At 41.3% G+C, this 19,017-nt stretch overlaps 1 protein-coding gene across 2 annotated transcripts; it reads left to right on the top strand.

Moving 5' to 3' along the window:
• The first annotated feature begins 5,047 nt into the window (after positions 1–5,047).
• Positions 5,048–18,630, top strand: FUNDC1 (FUN14 domain containing 1). Of its 2 annotated transcripts, XM_086472836.1 has the most exons (6): positions 5,048–5,105; positions 7,331–7,487; positions 9,389–9,480; positions 13,277–13,281; positions 16,215–16,343; positions 17,987–18,630. In XM_086472836.1, exons 1-6 carry the CDS (start codon positions 5,075–5,077, stop codon positions 18,062–18,064), a joined length of 492 nt encoding a protein of 163 aa, XP_086328962.1. In that variant the 5' UTR covers positions 5,048–5,074; the 3' UTR covers positions 18,065–18,630. The 2 variants fall into 2 exon arrangements, with proteins under 2 accessions (XP_086328962.1, XP_086328898.1); XM_086472772.1 differs by lacking the exon at positions 13,277–13,281 and having other exon boundaries at positions 5,060–5,105; positions 9,389–9,464.
• The last annotated feature ends 387 nt before the right edge of the window (positions 18,631–19,017 follow it).

The following is a 19,017-nucleotide window of genomic DNA, read 5'->3' as shown; positions in this document are numbered from 1 at the left end:
AAAGACATCCTTCCAGTGCCATGCAAGACTTTCTGCTTTTTTAAGACTCTCTGTTCCCCTCCCCACCCTTTATTTGCCTAGGTAATCACAAGAAGCCTCAAATTTAGCTCAACGCTACAGACTTTATTAAGCATTTTGACTGTGCAAGATTAACCTTCGTGAGTCACAGTAGTCATCTCCTTCTGCAGTCTGCTCCCACCGCTTAAGTATTAGCTACCTCCCGGAGAGATCCTAAAGCAATAATGAGCTCAACTTCACCAGACATGCGCTCTACCACAAAATCTAGCTCCCCTCTCGCCGCGATCTCAGCGTTTGCCACATGCATGGCATACAGACCGTCCAAACGCATTGATGGGATTTATACAATAGCATGAGGTCGTGGTCAAAGCTCTGTGCTGCAGCCCAAGCTTAATAACAGATCAGAGGTGAGATCGAAAGATTAATGGATAATCAGCTTGCATTATTAACAATGTCATAAATAAAACAAAGAGGAAAGATCAGTCGTCCTCCCCCCCCCAGCTTATTATTTCCTTACTTTTCCAAGGAACATACCCTGACACAGCCTGATCTGACACTAACCATTGGTTTTGTTTAATAACTAAAATGCAGGTGCTGTGGATCCAGTGCCTCTTGCTTGGGTGATGTCTTTGGTTCTTACCTGTTTAAAAACCTCTCACAGCACACTAAATTCAAGGTTTTTCTTTTTGTAGCTATTAATTTAATCCTTCAGCAAGGAACAATTTAAACTCTTGTTAGTTAATCTAGACAACAGATGTCCCTTTCTCTGCCCTTTCCTCCTCTCATACATGGATTGTGGTGGGAATTTCTAGTTGAAATTTCATTAGGATAAACAAATTAAGATTTATAGTCGGACTCGATGATCTTAACGGTCTTTTTCAACCTAAATGATTCTATGATCCTGTGATTCTAAGATGAAAGAGACTGTTACAGAATTAGAAGGCTACAAAATTGAAAAGCAGAATTTATATGATGATCACAAACCAGAAGAGAATTCTCATAATGAAATAACGTTTTACAAAGTTCAGAAAAGCAGCAAAGGAAGGTTGAAGACAACAAGTACAAGCAAGCCATCAAAAGTCTCATACGGAGATGGCACAAGACAGAAGGATATGTATTTCTTACCATAATAACTACAGGGAGGAGGATCTTTATTTTAACATCTTCCTAGTGCATCACAGTTCAGATTATGGCCCCATCACAGTTCAGATTAGGGCAAGAAAGAGCTGGGATAACTCCTGGTGCAAGCTTTCACTCCTGCTCCAGAAACAATCTGGCAGCTGTTGCAGAAGGGTTGTAACCTCCAAGAGTCAAGAGTCTGCTGCCTTCCCACAACAGCCCTTGGCCAGGATCTCAATGGACTGAGAACCCAAGTCTCTTGCCATATCTGAGGAGACATTTCTCTGCCATTTGCTGGCCTGTTGAGCTTTGAGTAACAGCATGGCCAGTCCAGTTTTTGAAAAGGAATCACTCACTCCTTCCAATATGTTTACGGCCAGGTTATTCAAAATGTATTTACTAGGTTAAATCTGCTGAGAACATAAGTTTCACTCAGATATATGGCCTAGTGAAGATGGCCTGCAGTGTGTGCTGCCTTTAATTTTTATAATTAACCACGCAGGGTGGTTAAAAATTCACGCGTGTGTGTCCCAGCCTGGAAGCCTGGTCAGCAGCACAGAGGAGCTGTTACGGTTGGATTCACGCAGGCGTTTGAAGGTTAGGGGGCTCTCCTCTGCCTTCTGTTTTTTGGGTTGCTTATTGTGGGTTTTTTTAGTATTTGCAAGGTATGTATGCCATGTATGTTCTCTTGCAGGCGGTGGTAGTGAACATGCTTGTCACAGGTACGTGGTCAGATGGCAGATGCACAGTCTGAACTTGTAGCCAGGGCTTACAGAGCAAATAGAGCAATTTTTCTGTACAGTCCTTCTGACGCTACAGGGAAACTTTTTGTTTCTAAAGAGCCTTTAAGGGTGAAGCCAAAACATGACCTGAGTTTAAATTGCCTGCCTTTCCTTGAAAAATTTGTCCCCGTGGATAGCTTGAAGAAGGCACTTAATTTGAATGGGTTTGGGGCATTTTATGCATCACGATGGGGCTGGTCAAAGGCTCTCCAAGATGTTCGGGATCTCTGGAGCCACTAGGTTTGCTGTCTCTGCACAGGTGGTGAAGTTTGCAGGAAGCAAGAGCGTTGTCTGTGCTGGCATCAAGCCGATGCCACAGACCCCGTGCAGCCGTATGGCACGCTCAGCAGCCACCCAGGAGCAGCTGAGGACGTGGCTGAGCTCACCACCATGGCTGTGGTTGCCAAAGACCTACTGAACCCTCCGCAACTGGTACCCCATTGGGAAATGTCTTGTGTTAGGAAGTGGGTGCATCCTGATCCCAGAAGAAAGATACCGGAGTCTTTCTCTGGCTCTTTCCCAAAGTCCTTCCTTTCAGCTTGTCACGCTGTCCTGACTTGGCAAGAGGGCTGCAAAGGGAGGCAGGGCTGCCTGGTGTATTCGTGTGGCACACCCCGGTGGGATCCAAAACAAGCGCAAGGACAGTCTTGCCGAAAATGCAGCAAAGGCTTGTGGACCGGGTGATGTGTGAATGCACTTGAAGAGATGTGTGGCTATCTGGAGAGCACAGCACGGTGGGGCATGGCTGAAGGAAGGGTGCAGGCGTGGCCGTTTGTACCAATGAGGAGAGCAAGCCCCAAGACCAGAGGGACCTCAAGACAGCAGCATTAGGTTTGGACTGGTAGCTGGACCACTAATTGAGTGTGAGATGTCTCTGTCAGACACGGGATGAGAAATTTCAAGCACTGACCAAGACACAAAACGAGGTTTAAGGCTGGCTACAACCACCATCCTGAAAATCCTTTCTCTCTATTATCTCTCTACAGCCTCGCCGACTCAATGAACAGGAGAAGCAGAAGGTTGCAGGAGCTCCACAGGGATGCACTCAGCCAGAAAAGTAAACAGTAGTAAAAAATTATCTTCTGGGATCTCCCTGACAGATAGAAATAGAGGAGAAAGCCAGCCACACAAACCGCTGTAGGGTTTGCAGCTGCATCAACAGTTGTGAAACTGAAACCAGCCAACCGGCCTGTCTGCGTTAGCCAAAGCCCCTTCCCTGTTCTCCTGGCCAGGAGATCATCTGCTGCAGCAACCAGCATTGTGCATGCATACGCTCAGGGATGACAGTCTGATGATGTCCAGACTGACAACAACCAGGAAGACCCAAAATACCCAGATAATGGGAACCTTTCCTAGAGATACCACGGGTGAGTTAGCTGGGCTGCCTTTTGTCCAGTCTTGCAGTCATGAAGGAAGCCAGGAAAGCAGATTTTTCTTTCGTTAGCACGCTTTCTGCCGCTGTTGACTGCGTAACACACTCCAAACTTTTTTTTTTTTTTGACAAATTGCTAGTATTAGAAACAAGATTGTAATTCATTTAGCAATAAAAGTCAACAAGCTTTTCATTATTGATTGGGAAATGAATACAAAAAAAAAAAAATATTCTTAAACATGAAAAGTCCAAAGACGTTAGGTGTTTGTCAAAACAAATTCTGAAAGACAAATATAGAAACAGATTTACTGAAAATCATAAGGAAAACAATACATTACCTAGCTGTGTCTGTCATGCTGTCACCTGCTTATGATGGCAAATGTTTGTAATAAAAATCAGTTAATAAGCAACCTACTATTTTATACAGTAATTTCAAATTTTATGTGCTAACTTCAATCTCAGAGCTGATTTAAGAAACATATTCATGTAGAACACACGTTTGGGGTTTTTTTGCGTGTCTGTTAAAGCTGGTGTAATTAAGGGTTAATGAGAATCTTAAATGCTTAGTTTGCATGTTGTAAGATACATCTCACTCTATAAAAACAGCTTTATGACATGGGAAAAAGCGGATTTTTTTCTTTATAATTGTCTGTCTTGTGTATTGGCAGCATGACAGTCCAAATGAGAGACTGTAAACATTTTTAAATACTCCATTTCTGATTTTGTTATTTATAACGATTGAACTCTCTTGGTTTCTTGATGTTCATATTGCCACAACATTCCTGGAGCTGTACTTACAGCATCAGCTACCTCTACATTATGGCTATAAAGGTTGTATGGAGCGGTACACAATCAAACCAAAGTAAAAGCAGTAAAATACAACCGTGTGGCTTTTAGCCTGCCAAAATGACACCAACAGCACCCGCTGTTGCACTGAAGGAGGGAGTGAACTGGGGTCAGGCAATGCCAAATTTCATTTTTTTTAAATGTTTCACGGCTCGCATTAACTTTAACCTTTGTTCTTTGAGGGGCCTTGCATTTTGTTTTCTTTTCTGGTTATTAATTTTTACGAGACACTTAACGCCCGTGGCAACGCGACGCCGTGTTTTCAGACGTCCCCGCGGTGTGTGGGACGCTACAGCCGCGTGCGGCCCGCGGTCCAGCCCTGACTGCTGCCAGCCCTGACTGCTGCCAGCCCTGACTGCTGCCAGCCCTTCTCACCCGCGGCAAGCATTATTCTGAGACTTTTTGAGGGCCTTACACCCATCACCAGGGCGAGTAAGTGTCCCTCTGCCCAGGCCAGAAGCCCCAGGCTGCTAGCCCTCCGCGCCACCACCACAGCGACTCAGCGGAGAAGTGCATCTCGGGCCTGCGGGCTTATGCCTCCCAGGGCAGAGGGGTCGCCCCCCACCCCCGCTGAGGCGCTGACCGCGCAGAAACCGAGCCTCACAGAGTCGACCCGCTGCCCCCCGGCCCAAATGGCGGCCTTCCCTCCCTCCCTCCCTCTCCGCTGGGGAACTACAGCCCCCACAATCCTCCTCGGCGCCGGGGGACACCCACCCCCCCCCCAGCGCTGCCCGTGACGTCACCCTCCGCTCCGGGGAGAGTCCCCAAGCGCCCCTCGCTCTCCCGCTGAGGGAGGACGACGGGCGCATGCGCGCTGTCGGCCCGCGGCCGCAGAGGAGGCGGTGCCGGCGCGGCGGGGGGGGGAGAGCGCAGAGCGGCCGTTGGGGGGCGGAGCGACGCGGCCTCGGGCCCGGCTCCGCTGTCAACAGCAGCCAACATGGCGGCGCGGAGGCCCTGCACCGCCTCAGGTCAGTGAGCTCCCCGCGGACTCGGGCGCGTCCGCAGCCGCGCGTCCCGTCCCGTCCCTTTACGGGAAAGGGGAGGAGGAGGAGGCGGCCTGGGCCGCCCTTCCTCTCGGGGGCGGGGGGCAGCCTGGTTCCCCTCACCGGTGTCGGCGCCCGGGGGCGGGGGAGGGATGTCCTGCGCTCTGCCCCTCCCCCGTCCGTCCCCCCCCACCCCGTCCGCGCGGCCGGTGGGGGTGGGGCGCCTGCGCGCCGCACCTAGCGCGGCCGCGCGGCGCGTCCCCGTCCGCCGGTGGCGCCCCGCGGTTTGACTGCCGGGCCCCGGTGTGCCAGGGCGGGGGGCGGGTCCCCGGGTGAAAGCCGCCTGGAAAGCGAGGCGCCGGCAGAGCCCTGGCAGCGGCGAGGGGACGGGAGGGCGGGCGAAGGCTCGGGGGGGCTGCGGGACTTGTCCCTGCAGGGGGAAACTGGGGAGACTGGGGGAGGTTTCCTGACTCTCCGTCGTCTCCACATCTTTAACGTGCAGGTCCTTAAGCGTGTTGGGATGGCCCCACGGCGTAACGCCTCTTCGCACAGGCACGGTTTTATGTCCGTGAAGAGTTGGCGTAACGTTACCCTGCAAGAAAACAGTAGTTTTTATCAGTAGGAAATGCTCTAGCGTTAATTATTTTCCACAGAACGTGTAATACTTATGTGAGTGTTGCTTTGAATGATAATCAATTTAGAGGAAGAATTAACATAATAATCTATGACAGTGTTTTTGTATTCTCCATTTAAAAAAGTTAAACAGCTTGCTCTCGATACCTCGAAGTGGGAAAGAAAGGAAATTCAACAACAAGTTTTTAGTGTTATGGGTCTTGTGGTTCATGTTTTAGTACACAGGAACACTTAGGTGATGATAAAGGGAAATAATTCACATCTACATGTGTACTTCTTGCGTTCTTTTAACTTTTTACCCGTACTTGTAAGAGTTAAATAAAAGCTGATGAAATTCTTAATAAAATGTTTATATTCACAGCCTTACTTTTTAATTACGTCTAGTAATTTAGCTTCTCTTCCTCTCTGGAATGTCCCAGCATCATTCCTGAGCTTGTATTTCACCTTAAATATATTTAACCGAACTTTAATTCATGTATGTATGCATGTCTGTACAACATGATATGTTTTTAAAACATTTTTCTTAAAAAAGTTTAAACCCATCTCTTCCCTTTGATGTTTGAGTACACATGGTATTTAGGATCTCTAACTTGAAGTTGTAGGAGGCCTATTTTGAAAATGTTGACAGAATTGTATGGCAAATGTGGAACTTTAACTGAGGTCCCAGCTTCATCTGTTTCACCTGTTGTGGAAAAGGAACAGAAGTATCTGATCTTGGCTTATTCGCGTATGCTAGCGTCTCGCCCTCTGACTTTTGTATGGAAAAGCTTATTTCCTTACTAGTGTAGGCTTAGAAAACACGAGGCCAGCAGTTCTCAATCTTTCAAAGTTTTGGTCTGTCCAGAAGAGATGCACGTGCTTTCTCTGCAGTTAGGCATGTTTCCCATTGCTTAAGATCATAAAAGCAGTCGTAGTAGGTCAGGTGGAACCCCAGCATCCTGTGTCTGAAAGCCATCGGCTGCAGGATGATCTGAGAAAGATGTAACAGGGTAAGTGTGTACTGATCCTTTCTCGGAATGTTCTTAATGATTTTCAGCCCAGGAACTCAATGGTGGTTGTCTTTGTGTCTGACAGCCCTTGGTGGATTTTTGGTTTTTTCCACTTCAATTTGTTTTGTTGCTATTTGGAGTCCACACGAGCTTTTGATATCTACAGCATCGTGCAGCGAGCTGTTCCACAGGTTAACCGGGGCTTCCAGTGGGTGGGGGGTGAAGGGGAGGAGAGGAAGACCTTTTTTTTTGTGTTGAACAAGCTACCTGGTAGTTTCATCTGATACCTCTTGGCTCCTGTACTTGAACAGGTAAGAGATTCCTGTTCACCTTTTCTGTGACAGTCATGGATTTTATAGGTTATACATTTCCTGTAGTCTTCTCTTCTTTACCTTGAAGGTTGTGGCATAAAATCTCAAAATCCTTGTTCTATGAGCTGCTGGACCACAGGTAGCCTGTATGTTGCAATTTAAACCGTTGGGTTAGCCAGTTAATGCCAAAAAAGATTCTGTTAGTGTTTGGGATTTTTACATAGGTTGTTAATTTACTGAGAAAATAATATTTTTTTTTTTTTTATTTCTTTTTAAGAACATGAAAGTGACGATGATTCCTACGAAGTGCTGGATTTAACAGAGTATGCACGGCGTCACCATTGGTGGAATCGTGTGTTTGGCCGGAATTCAGGACCAATTGTAGAAAAATATTCTGTAGCTACCCAGATTGTGATGGGCGGCGTGACTGGCTGGTGAGGGAGCATCACTTTTCATACTTGCCCTAGACCTTTTACTGTGTTAGAAGATCCCTTTCCAAGGCTATTTGAAGCAGATACATTTATCTTCTCTAACGGGATTTCCTTTATCATTGATCAAGATTATTCATGTGTGAACAGTTTCTTAACTCATTACTCTGAGTCATCATTCTAAAGTGTTTTGTAAAAGTATTGGTAAAAGACCTGTTATCTAAGGGAACTTGTACCAGTTACTGTGAAAAGGATTTGGGGAAATGTCAGAGCTCTAAAAGTACAAAGAATAAATGGAAAATTACTGCATATAACTTTTGTATGGAAAAGCTTGTTTCCTTACTAGTATAGACTTAGAAACCTAGTTATATTATGGCTAAGGCATAGCTTATAAGTAAAAGAAATGGAGGAGAAAAAAACTGTGTGGCAGAATATACTTTTACTTAAAAACCCCATTTCACAGAGACTTTTTTTTTTCCCCTCTAAATTCAGCTGGAGCCATTTTGAACAAATTAACAGTCTGCTCTCACGTTAACTGGAGAGCGATACCACAGCATAGTTACGCTAAAATAATTCATGGTGAAAGCTAGACAGTAAAGATGAGAACTTAGACTGGAAAAATGTGGCCGCAGCCTTAGCAACTATGTCAAGGTATCTGTTATTTGTCAAAGGTATTTGAATGATACTTTTCCTATTCCAGTACTCTCAAAATTAAGTTCAGTGAAAAACAATGTTAGGGTAGCACAGTAACATTTAAAACAGAATTATGCAAGATTGGAAGATGAAATAGACTAAAAATGAAATTGTCATGTCCAGGCTCAGAGTTAGCTTTGGGGAGTGTAGGCTTAGCTCTCAGTCTGATTTTTTTGTTTGCCTCTGTAGCCTTGAAATTATTTTAAAAACTTAGATGTGTATACATAAACTCTAAAGCTTCTAGGGAATAGTTCATCTGGCATCCATAAAAACTGGCTTATTGAAAGATCTGTAAACTGTATGTTTCACTTATCTGTAGATGTGTATATATACACCTCGGTGTGCCTATTCATGTATATAAATACGAATTCACTATTCATATGCAGGGGGTGAAAAATTCCCCTCTGTGTGTGGGCTGGCGGTAGGGGGGCGGGTCAGACACCAGCAGAGTTGCCCAGAGAAATCATGGAACCATCAGCCTTGGAAACATTCAATGCTCACTTGAGTTAGGACCCTGAGCAACCCAGTTTAGCTTGGAGGCTGGATCGGGCTTTGCAGCAGGCCCAGTTCTGGGAAGACTAGATGGCCTCCAGAGGTCCCTTCCTGCCCAAACTATGCTATGATATCGATATTCGTCCTGTTCTCTGTTTGATGTGGGAGTGTTTGGAGACTGTGAACAAGACAATTAATTTTCTGGTTGCCTTGATCCATTAAAAACAGACTAAGGCTGTGTCCCAGTAGAGGGGCCCCACTGATTTTAGCTCTTGTGGTAGGGATGTAACTTCTTTTTACCGGAGATATTTAAGTTACAGGTTGTGTAGTTACTATAAATGATGGTATAATATATTTACCTTCCATTTGGGAACAGTTATAATGGCACTTTTATATTCGTACATTGTGCATTATTAACATGCTACATTTGATAGCAGCAATCAGCTTTTGTGTATAGACAAGGCCTGGAGATCTCAAGCTTACTTTAAAGGGGCCATCTTACTTTAAAGACAGCTATGAACTAGCAATTATTACTCAGGTTGTCTTGTGTTAGACATTATTAATTACATACTGTTCGTTTTAAGTATTCTGATTTTAAAAATTTGAAATGATAGATTTGCTTTGTTAAATGAAAAAATAGCTGTAGTCAGGAATTTTGGAGTGTGGCATTGTTCAGCAGACAACTTCATTGGACTGGGTTTTTTTTGTTTTGTTCTCCTAAGGTGTGCGGGATTTTTGTTCCAGAAAGTCGGAAAGCTTGCAGCAACTGCAGTAGGTGGTGGCTTTCTTCTGCTTCAAGTATGTAGCATTTCGTGCTTTATAAGTTGGCAAATGTTATTTACTAAACAATAGGAAAAACACAGCTGTTGAGTAGAATTTAATTAGGAAGGCTTCTTATCTACTTCATCTTTTTAGTCTTATCGGTCAAAAACTTACATTTCAGCTGGAATACTGTGTACAAAAGAGCCATTTCTAAAAAACAGTGGTAAATCAGAATCTACTCTATCCTGTAAAATAGTTTGTAGTAAGCCAAAAGAAGCCTCTGTGCAGAAACTGAGATGCTGTGTGTGATTCGGTATTGCCAGATTAAAGGAACTGCCTGTAAACTCATGGTTAGGGAGATTAAGGAATTTGAGCTGTGTTTATTTTAAATAGGTCTGAGAATTTTATCGTTGCCTTAGAAGAAGTAGGCTTCTTTGGCAATTGCTTGGAAGGCTTGCTCTGGTCCCGTTACGAAGCCATGTTTTTCTGTTTTTCTCCCCGTGCTGTATTTAGTAATTGTATCTGTTGAACCTCTGAAGCTTTGCTGATTTCTGATAGCTTCATTGCATTTCTCTGTTCAATTGGATTTCAGGTCCAAAATTTTTTAATGATGTTATCTGGCATGACCATTTGCATTTTTCATCAGATAATTCTGGTTCGGGGAGGACATATTTCCAAAAAGCCTTTAAATGAGATGACAAAACTTTAAGTGAAGGAGAATGTCACATAACCTTCTGTAAGATGCCAAGTAATTCTTAATTATTTTTTTTTACTGGCATTTTTCATGTCTTAATACCTGGGAGCTTGTTGTTTTTTCTCAAATCATTCTAGAGGAAATAGACCCGTGTCTACTTAGGCTCGGTAATATACCATTATTTGAGACAGGGTGTTAAAGATTTTTGTTTTTATTTTTATTACTCTTTCCAACATCACCCTGGAGGATTTCTGAAAGACATATCCCACTTGCAGTTATTCCTTTGATTGTAATGGCTGTTGCATTCAACCATTGATCAGGAAGGCTTAGGTACTACCTGTGATTGCTGTTGTGTAATGCATCCGAATGTCACAGTCGTGTGAAGTACTCTGACTTCCTTCATGATGATGTTCTCTACTGGTTTGGGGTTTGGTTTTGGGGTTTTTTTCTTTTAAACGCCATGCTAAACATGTAACTGAACTCCAGCACTCTACATGAGAACGTATGCTCTTGGAACTATTTGGTTTAAGTTGTTTTCAACAAATATAAAGTGTATTTTATTTTCAGTTACTTGAAAGTGAGCATCAACAACAATGTAAAAAGTCAAAGAGAAATAGTTTTGGTATGAAGCATAGTATTAGCATTCATTCCACTTCACCACTGTGCACTGATGACCTTTTTTAATCTCCTGGAAATCACTGGTTATTGGTCTTGTACCTAAACATAGGGATGGATGTTACAAGGGTGTTGAATCTGAAATGGTCTAGAATCATCCAGATATAAATTTTTGGCAAAATGTGCTATGCTAGCAAGTGAATCAATTTGATGGAGTACTCTGAATTTCTTTAGCCCTTAATGCGTGTTTCTGGATCACGAGGGAAGAACTAAATCTTTTTTAGATACAGATGCGTGTGTGTGTATATATGCAGTGGATCTTGAAGTACTTTTCATCTAGTTGACTTAAAAGATCCAAATCACTCTTCCCATGTTGTATGCCATTGGTCTTAATTCTTTTAATGACAGTTCTTACCTAACTATGACTGAAGAGCCTGCAGAACAGTGGCCTGGCATCCAGGGGTAGCAGGCAGAATGTTGCCTGCAGATGCCTTCATTAGTACTTGCGAGTACAGGAAGCTGAAAAGTTAAAACTAAGACCTATAGACAAAGGAAAATAGAAATTGCATAAAACTCATGTGCAGTATTTTTTGCTTGTTGAGCTGTGAAGTCTGAGGAGCTTTCCTGTACACAAAATAGATTTGCCATGTGTTTGAGTGTCTGATTTCTTAGCTGATCTCATTTATAGTGTATTTGAAAAGGAATATTATCCAAGAGGAAAAATGAGTTGCGTATTTTGATTGAGTTGTCTATATCTTTAATTAAGTAGGATCAGATTCTCTTGGAAGGGAATGAAGTAGATGCCTTGGTCTTTCATTTTAATTCAAAACGTTTTGCATTTTAAAACTGAGTCATAAATTCTGTAGTGTAATTACATTTCTGTAGTCTTTAATTTTTTCATTTAAAGATCACACATCATGATTTTAATTTCCCTATGAATATACGTTCAGCGCTTCCCCTGAGTGGGCAGAGGAGCATTTCAGCACATGACTAGAAACTTCCTTTTTATCTGTAAATTTGTCTGAAGTTGCAGATTTCATTTCAACTGCTGATTGCAATATTGACGTTGTAATTACCTGCTAAAACAAGAACTACAGAAGGCGAGATTCTTGGCGAAAGCCCATCCAGTAAAACATTTCAGTCCTGAAATTAAAAAAATGCATTTTTTTTTCTTCAGCGTGTGATGACTTCATCTCAAGAAATCTAGTAGGAAACTGAAAGCTATACACGTTTGGAGTGTCAGTTTGTACAGGAAGCAAAAAATTTTTCAGATTTTTCCGAGTGATCTAGAAGTTTTTTAGTCTTAATATAGATTAAATGAAAAGCAGTCTGAGGAAGAGAATAAAAATGACATTAAGGAATTTGCATAGTTTTTCAAAATTAAGATCTGTTATCACATCTTTGTGATGGATATTTCAACAGCTTAATTTGATCAATTAACTGTCCTTTTTTATTGAAATAGATGTAGTTCTTCAAATATGCTGGTGTAAGACCAATACCCATGCACTATATTAAGGAAAATATAATTTATTTCTCATAACAAGTAGGGGATTTTCCTTGTATAACTTCTGGTTTACACAGCACGGTTTAGTGAAATCCTGAAGAGTAGGGAAGTACGAACTCATGTGGTTCTGCTGTAATGAATTAATTAAAACCAGTTCTTCTTAATGAGCTCCTGTTCCGTGTTTTTAAACTCCTGCATCCTTAATAATGATTTCATTGCTTTTTGCTCTGTAGTCAACATAACAATTGCAGGTTTTTCCATTGTGTGTTGACTATTACTTAGTCATAAAATTGTAGTTTTGTTCAGTTATTTGTGCTTTCATGAATATATTTTGCCTCATCCCATTAATAGGCCATTGATTAAGTCAATTCAATTCTTCATTGAATTATTTTCTAACTTAAGAAAAGTGGACCTTTGAAAACAGCACAAGAAGCGAAATAAACTGTAAGATAACCTTGGCTGTATCTTGTACGAGGATTGGTTGATACCACACCATGATGAGGTTGTGCCATCTCAGTGAAGTGGGGAGAGAACAGCATGGTTCTGGGGCCAGGGACTTAATAAGAAAGAGGTTTGCGTTGAATATCCCACTTGACAGCTGATGTGTGCAGACTTTGAGGGAACATTTGGTGGAATAGCCGAAGCAAATGGTAGTTGGACATTAGCCTTTTAAAGAAATACCCTATTTCTGGCAGGTTTTGACATGACGTGGAGGGGCATCATTTCTCTGCCTTTGTGAACTGGAGTAGTTTCACTGGTTACAGTGGAGCTGTGCCAGCAGGTGATGGCTGAAGATACAGCCTCTGCAGTTTAACTCTTACAGAAAATGTTGTGTCGTTTCTCAGTCCCTTCTTGTATTTGTATATTGAAGTTGGAGACTTGTCAGATCTGTTCTGAAAACTGCTTGAGTGTGATGGGGGTTGCTACTTATCTAAACACCAGAAAATACGTGGCTTCGGTATGCTGGGCAAGCAGCTGAGCATGGGGAGCTCACATGTATCTTCTGGCCTTGGTTGGGCTTTTTTGCTATGGGAGATTTTGTCTTTGAGGAAGTTAAAACTCTTGTCCCATCTTGCCGTATAAATTTTTTGCTCTTAGATGTTTTTTACTCCTTACTCCTAATACCATTTCAGAGTTGCAAAGTACTTGCATGCCTCTCCACTATCATCCCCAAAAGGAGGTCTTCCCTTTTAGATTCTCGGTTTTCTTTGGTTAGTGTAGAAAAAGATGCATGTATTTTTAGTATTCCTGCATTGATGTACTTTTTTGATTGCTTTTTTGGAAAAAATACATTCTTTTTTCAACAGTTCTGGAAGATCTTGAACAAAGATAAATTTTACTAATGTGATATATGAGAGAGAGAGAGAGATGTATATAATATCTATATTATTGCATTATCATATATAGATAGATTTCTGTATATACAGGAACCTACACCCACCCACCTCTCATATGTCTCTTTAAGAATATATCTATCTCTGTATGTATAGACCTATATGACTCCTTTATGTAAGTATGGAACTGACAATGGGATATTAATATTTTAGTTTGTTATTGTAGGGGCTGGGTGAACTTCTAAGAAATTGTGTTTATGTAAATTCACTGTTGTAAGTGAAGAGGGTTTTTTGTGATGTATTAGGGTCTAAAAATTGAATTCTGTCTCGCCAACATCTGAGTTCAGTGGGATCGTTTCTGCGCTTCCGTACAAAGTTATGCAGTTAGCAGGACTGCAGCCAACGTAGGTACAGCACAGGCTCCAGATATCACTGCAGTGAAGTACAAGGTTTTTTTTCTTCTCAGTTATAAATTTTATATTCAAAACATTGTCCTCTTGCTTATTTCATAGATGTGTACGAACACTCAAAAGCAGAACTCGAGATCTGTGCTACTAAGTTCAGGGAGACAGTAGTGTAATTTTTACTGTGTGCACTGGAGTTTTGATACCAATGTAAGTTGTAACTACTGGAGAGCTAAACAGAACTTAATTTAAAACTTCTGCCTTGTCTTTGTACTGTATGGATAACTGAGCTAATTAAACTAGAATTAAATGTGTCTTTTAAAGTCCATTTGCTTGTATTTTTTTAAACACAAGCAAATATATTAGCATTTCTTACATTGTGTTGCACTGGGTAGATCAGTCCATATTTAGTTTTCAGTTTTGTGCGTTAGAAGGCACCAATTCAATGCTTGGGCCTTTTCGAAATTCTTACGGTAATGTTAAAGTCATAGAATAAAAATTACCCCAGTGTGCAGCTTTTTTTTTTTTTTTCCTGGTATGTCATCCAGTGACTGGATGCGCAACCAGTACAGCTTTAAAACTATTTTCATGTTTTCACACTGTATAAACACTCCTTAATTGGCTCTTCCTGCCCAGCACTAGTGCTGTGTGGATAAATGGTTTTACAATAGAGAGGCAAGGTCAGTGAGCTTGTCACAGTCTGAGGTATGAAGTAAAGGAGAGTACAATATTTAGTGAGTTCATTTTGCATTTGTCCAGTGAATTGTTTTTCTAAATCTTGTGCAAAGATAGAAACTGAGGTTTACTTTCTTACATAGGTGCTCTTTTAGGAGCTTCGTTTGAATTCAGACAAGATCTGTCTGAGACTTGTTTCGTTTCAGTTTTTTTTGGGGTCGTGAAATTCTAATTTGTGGTGAAAAACGTTGCTTAATTATTGTGGCTGTTGTAAAACAAGCTAGATGGTCTAATTTTAGTTATTTGGTAGAAAGAACCATGTGAAGGTCAAAATTCAGTGCCTGTAAGCGATGTGAAACATTTCTTTTTATGCCAAACCTAATAAATTGTATATTTATGTATCTGTTCCACAAAATCTGTTCCTCTTATTTACCAGTTGTACCGTTTGCATAGAACACTGTTACACGAGGTACATGAATTTGCCCAACACGGCGTTAAGAAGGACCTGAGAAATCTCACTCTTTCGTAATGAGTTTTTTGTATAACAGTCATTTACCTCTAAAGTCAATGGTCTGTATCTATTTGTCTTAGCAGTTAAAATAAGCAGTAATCCTTAGTTTTGATTTTTTCCTCCTTTTTTTTTTTTGCCACCAGCTAATGAGTTTTTGTTTCAACTGTTCTCTAGAGCATGCAGTAATTGCCTTTTTTAATTTTTTTTTAAGCTATGATGTTATAAACATTTAAATATATATTTATTTTGTGAATTGTCTTAAAGAAATTAGTGGGACTGTCAGTGTTGGTCAAGTAACAAAACATCTTACTTTTTTCTGGGATCAAATCTTAGTAAGAGAAATAAGACAAAGGGTTAGGGTGATGGTTAAACATGCTAAAAACCCCATCGATGTTGTTTAAGCATTTGGGGAGTTTGAGCGTAAATTCTTATGAACAATCCCCCAAAACTTAGCCATTTTGCCAATGTTACAGAACTTGTGCTGTACACAGGCCGTGTTATTTTTCTACGTACTGGCTTTGGTTTGTAGAAAGCACAAGACTTCTCTTGTATCTAACACTTTTTTGTTGGACAGTTTAAATGATGTAGGATAAAATAGTATTTCTAAGGATGATTCTGATTAGCCCCAGATACCCTGTAACAAATCTGAATTCTACAATTCTGGAAGAAGCTGAAATGAAACAGTTTTGTTGTTGTCCTATGAACATGCTTTTCTCTTTCCTTTTTGTACAAGTAAAGTTACAGTAAAAGCTGAAGGAAAAACATTGTTATTTAAAGCTTTTATAGCTAAAGAATAGAGAATGGGTAAAATTAACAAGAGTCTACTGAACTTTGCCATTGCTTCTTCTAATTTGAAGTGCTGTTACTGTGGAAAATATTAGTGTTCAAAGCAGAGTACCTGCTGTAATTGGAACAGTGCCTTTTCCTGTATTGGTAATTAAAAAAAAAAAAGTTTAACCCCCCCCCCAAACCCAACCTGATAGGCACTAAGATATTTTGACTCATGAAATGTTACCTACAGCTGTACTAAATACTCTTTATTTTCCTAGATTGCTAGTCATAGCGGATATGTACAAGTTGACTGGAAGAGAGTTGAAAAAGATGTAAACAAAGCAAAAAAACAGTTAAAAAAGCGTGCAAATAAGGCAGCGCCTGAAATCAATACTCTCATTGAAGAGGTAAGTCTGAGGTGATAAACTCTTCCCTACCAGCCAGTTTGTGTTTCCTTCTGCTGCAGGGGATGGTCAGTTGAAAATGCAGGTGCAAACCTGGAAGGTGTCAGAAATGGGCTGGCTGTACATTTTATTAAAAGTTACCGGATTGTACTCTCTTTTATTCATTTAGCGCTCTATTTCGTTCGCTCCCAAAGACGACACACAGCCTCCAAAGTTAATGCATTTCTACATCTGACATGGCTTGGGGGCTGCCACTGGCTTTGCCATTTCATTTCTGCAGGTTCTTGGCTAGTGAGAGAGCCGGTGGTAAGGCCGTGACTCAGTAAAAAATTGAGAGTGTTGTGGTTAAAACATGGTAGCTACAAAGACAAAGCCCAGTCATCTCAGACTGCCGATAACAAAGTTACTTGGTTGGAAAAGACTGACCTTTCTTTCTGGAGAAAAGCTATAACTACTTTGTAACTGGAGTTGTGGTTTTAATCTCATTTTTATACAGTTCGAAGAATATCTGTCTTCAGAATCTGTCAGTTACACACTGTGTTGAAAAGAGGTAGCCTGTGATACTGATCAGTGTCACTGGGGCTATGTCATTCTGTCATTTGGAGACTTTTATTTAATCGTTCTTGGGTTTTTTTTCTTTAGGAGTGTGTCTGTCCTGTTTTTACATATTTTCACATTTCAAACAGGCAATCTAAGTTTCTTTCTCAAGAACTGTGAATCCTGACTTGGAATATGCTGCAGACAATGTAACAGCAGCCGTGCTAGCGCTCTGTAATTAGTTTTGGTATCTCAGATTTAACCTGTATGGACTTGCACATAGGTTAATAAAAGTTACCTTAAATTTTAATGTGATTCAAGAGAGATGGTTTTCTAGCTTCTTCTGTACCCCAGATAGCTTAACCTGTCCTTGTCCAACGCCCTGCAGAAATGGGTGGGACAGGATCGGGGGGGGGGGGAATGCTGATGGTGTTTGTTGTTTCCTTTTTCCCCACACCACCCCCACACCCCCCGATTATATTACTTTCTTCTGATTGTGTACTAGTAGCCGATCTGAAGTATTTGAAGTGGGGGATTTATAAAATGGCACACGTTTGATATAATGTGTTATACTCTGTGCTCTTACTTCATGAAATATTGTACGCAAATGTCATCAATATGTAAGTGATCTTTGTAGGATTAAGTTGTTAGGAAACTGGGTCACGATGGAAGGAAGTGTATTTCTTTTCCAATGACCTAGTCTTCCAAAACCCAATATTTTTTTAAAAATCTTTTTTCATGTGATTAAAATTGAAGTCATGGTGGTACTCAGGCCTTTTTGCCAAGGGAGTTTGTAAAACATCTGTCTTGTTTTACGCAAAACAAGAGTGGTATTGGCATGAAATTTCTCTGACCATTCCTCTGTAGTTTGACTTCTCAAGTGCTAACTGTATTTACATATATAGTTAAAGACAGCCGAGCGTCAATTTTCACCCCACCGGTGCCAGCAGTTGCCACCTTGCTTTATACGTTTTTAAACATGTTGCTTTCCCCCACCCTTCCCTCAACAATTGTCGTGTTCTTGTTTCTGGGCAATTGGGGATAAATATAAAATGCTACAGTCAGACGCGATTAACTCAGTTCTTTACAAATACTATTTTTTTTCTCAGTCAACAGAATTTATCAAGCAGAACATCGTGGTGTCCAGCGGATTTGTTGGAGGCTTTTTGTTAGGCCTGGCATCGTAAGGACCTGAATCGTCTCTTCCTGGTGGCACTCATGTCGGCAAAGAACAGTTGTGGTGACACACTGCCTTAACACAGTGTGGGTCACCGGGCCTTCCAGAGCAAGACAAGTGGACTAGCTAGACAACTTGGAAGCTTTTACATTTCAGGCTTTTGCCTCCTGAAGCTTGGCAAAACTAGGATTTGCTGAAAAACTGTGCAGTGTGCTCATTATAGCATTTCTGGGCAAAACTGGTTCATCTTCGTCATGACTTTTTATCCATGACCTTTCAAGATCTAGCATTTTTAAAAATGTTATTCTTGGAATATAGATATGTAACCATACTGTAAGAGAGAAAGCTCCATTTCTATGTTTTCAGTTAAATATTGCTTATTTTAAAAGTATTTTTCTTCCTGCTAGAGTAGGTAGTATCAATGACTACATAATGTATATGATATTGTAGTTTCAGCCTTGTGGCTGTCCATGTTCTTTAGAAGTCACTGCAATAACCTATCAATCTGTAATACCTTTTTACAGAGTATTAAATAACAAAGAATCATAAGCTTATTAAAGGTGAAAATTAACTTTGGCTCTGGCCTTTGTGTACGTAGAAAATAAGAAAGTCTCATGTTGATAGCCTGCAGGCATCTGGTCCAAGTATTTGCAGAGATACTTGTGATATCCATGTGCTGAGCAGATTTATGTATGTTATTTTTCCCAGATGTGTAGACATGCGTAAACTCCCTGACAGGGCTGGAGTACACAGATAATCGCTGTGAGCGCAGACTCCACAGCGATCTGGTGCTTAATTGTTTTACACTTGGCAAACCATGGAGGTCATTCAGTAGTTGGTGAGATGAAGAGATGAGGCTTCTGCCTGGGCACTTCGCAGTGGCCGGTGCCGTGTAGGGCTTGATAGGGTTCAGCACAGCGTGCCCTGAGTGAAGTGAAGGCTGCTCTTGCAGTCCTGTTTGAG

This window comes from Leptosomus discolor, chromosome 1 (assembly GCF_034619465.1).
Source record: "Leptosomus discolor isolate bLepDis1 chromosome 1, bLepDis1.hap2, whole genome shotgun sequence".
NCBI lineage: Eukaryota > Metazoa > Chordata > Aves > Leptosomiformes > Leptosomidae > Leptosomus > Leptosomus discolor.
This window is presented reverse-complemented; position numbering and strand designations above follow the sequence as displayed.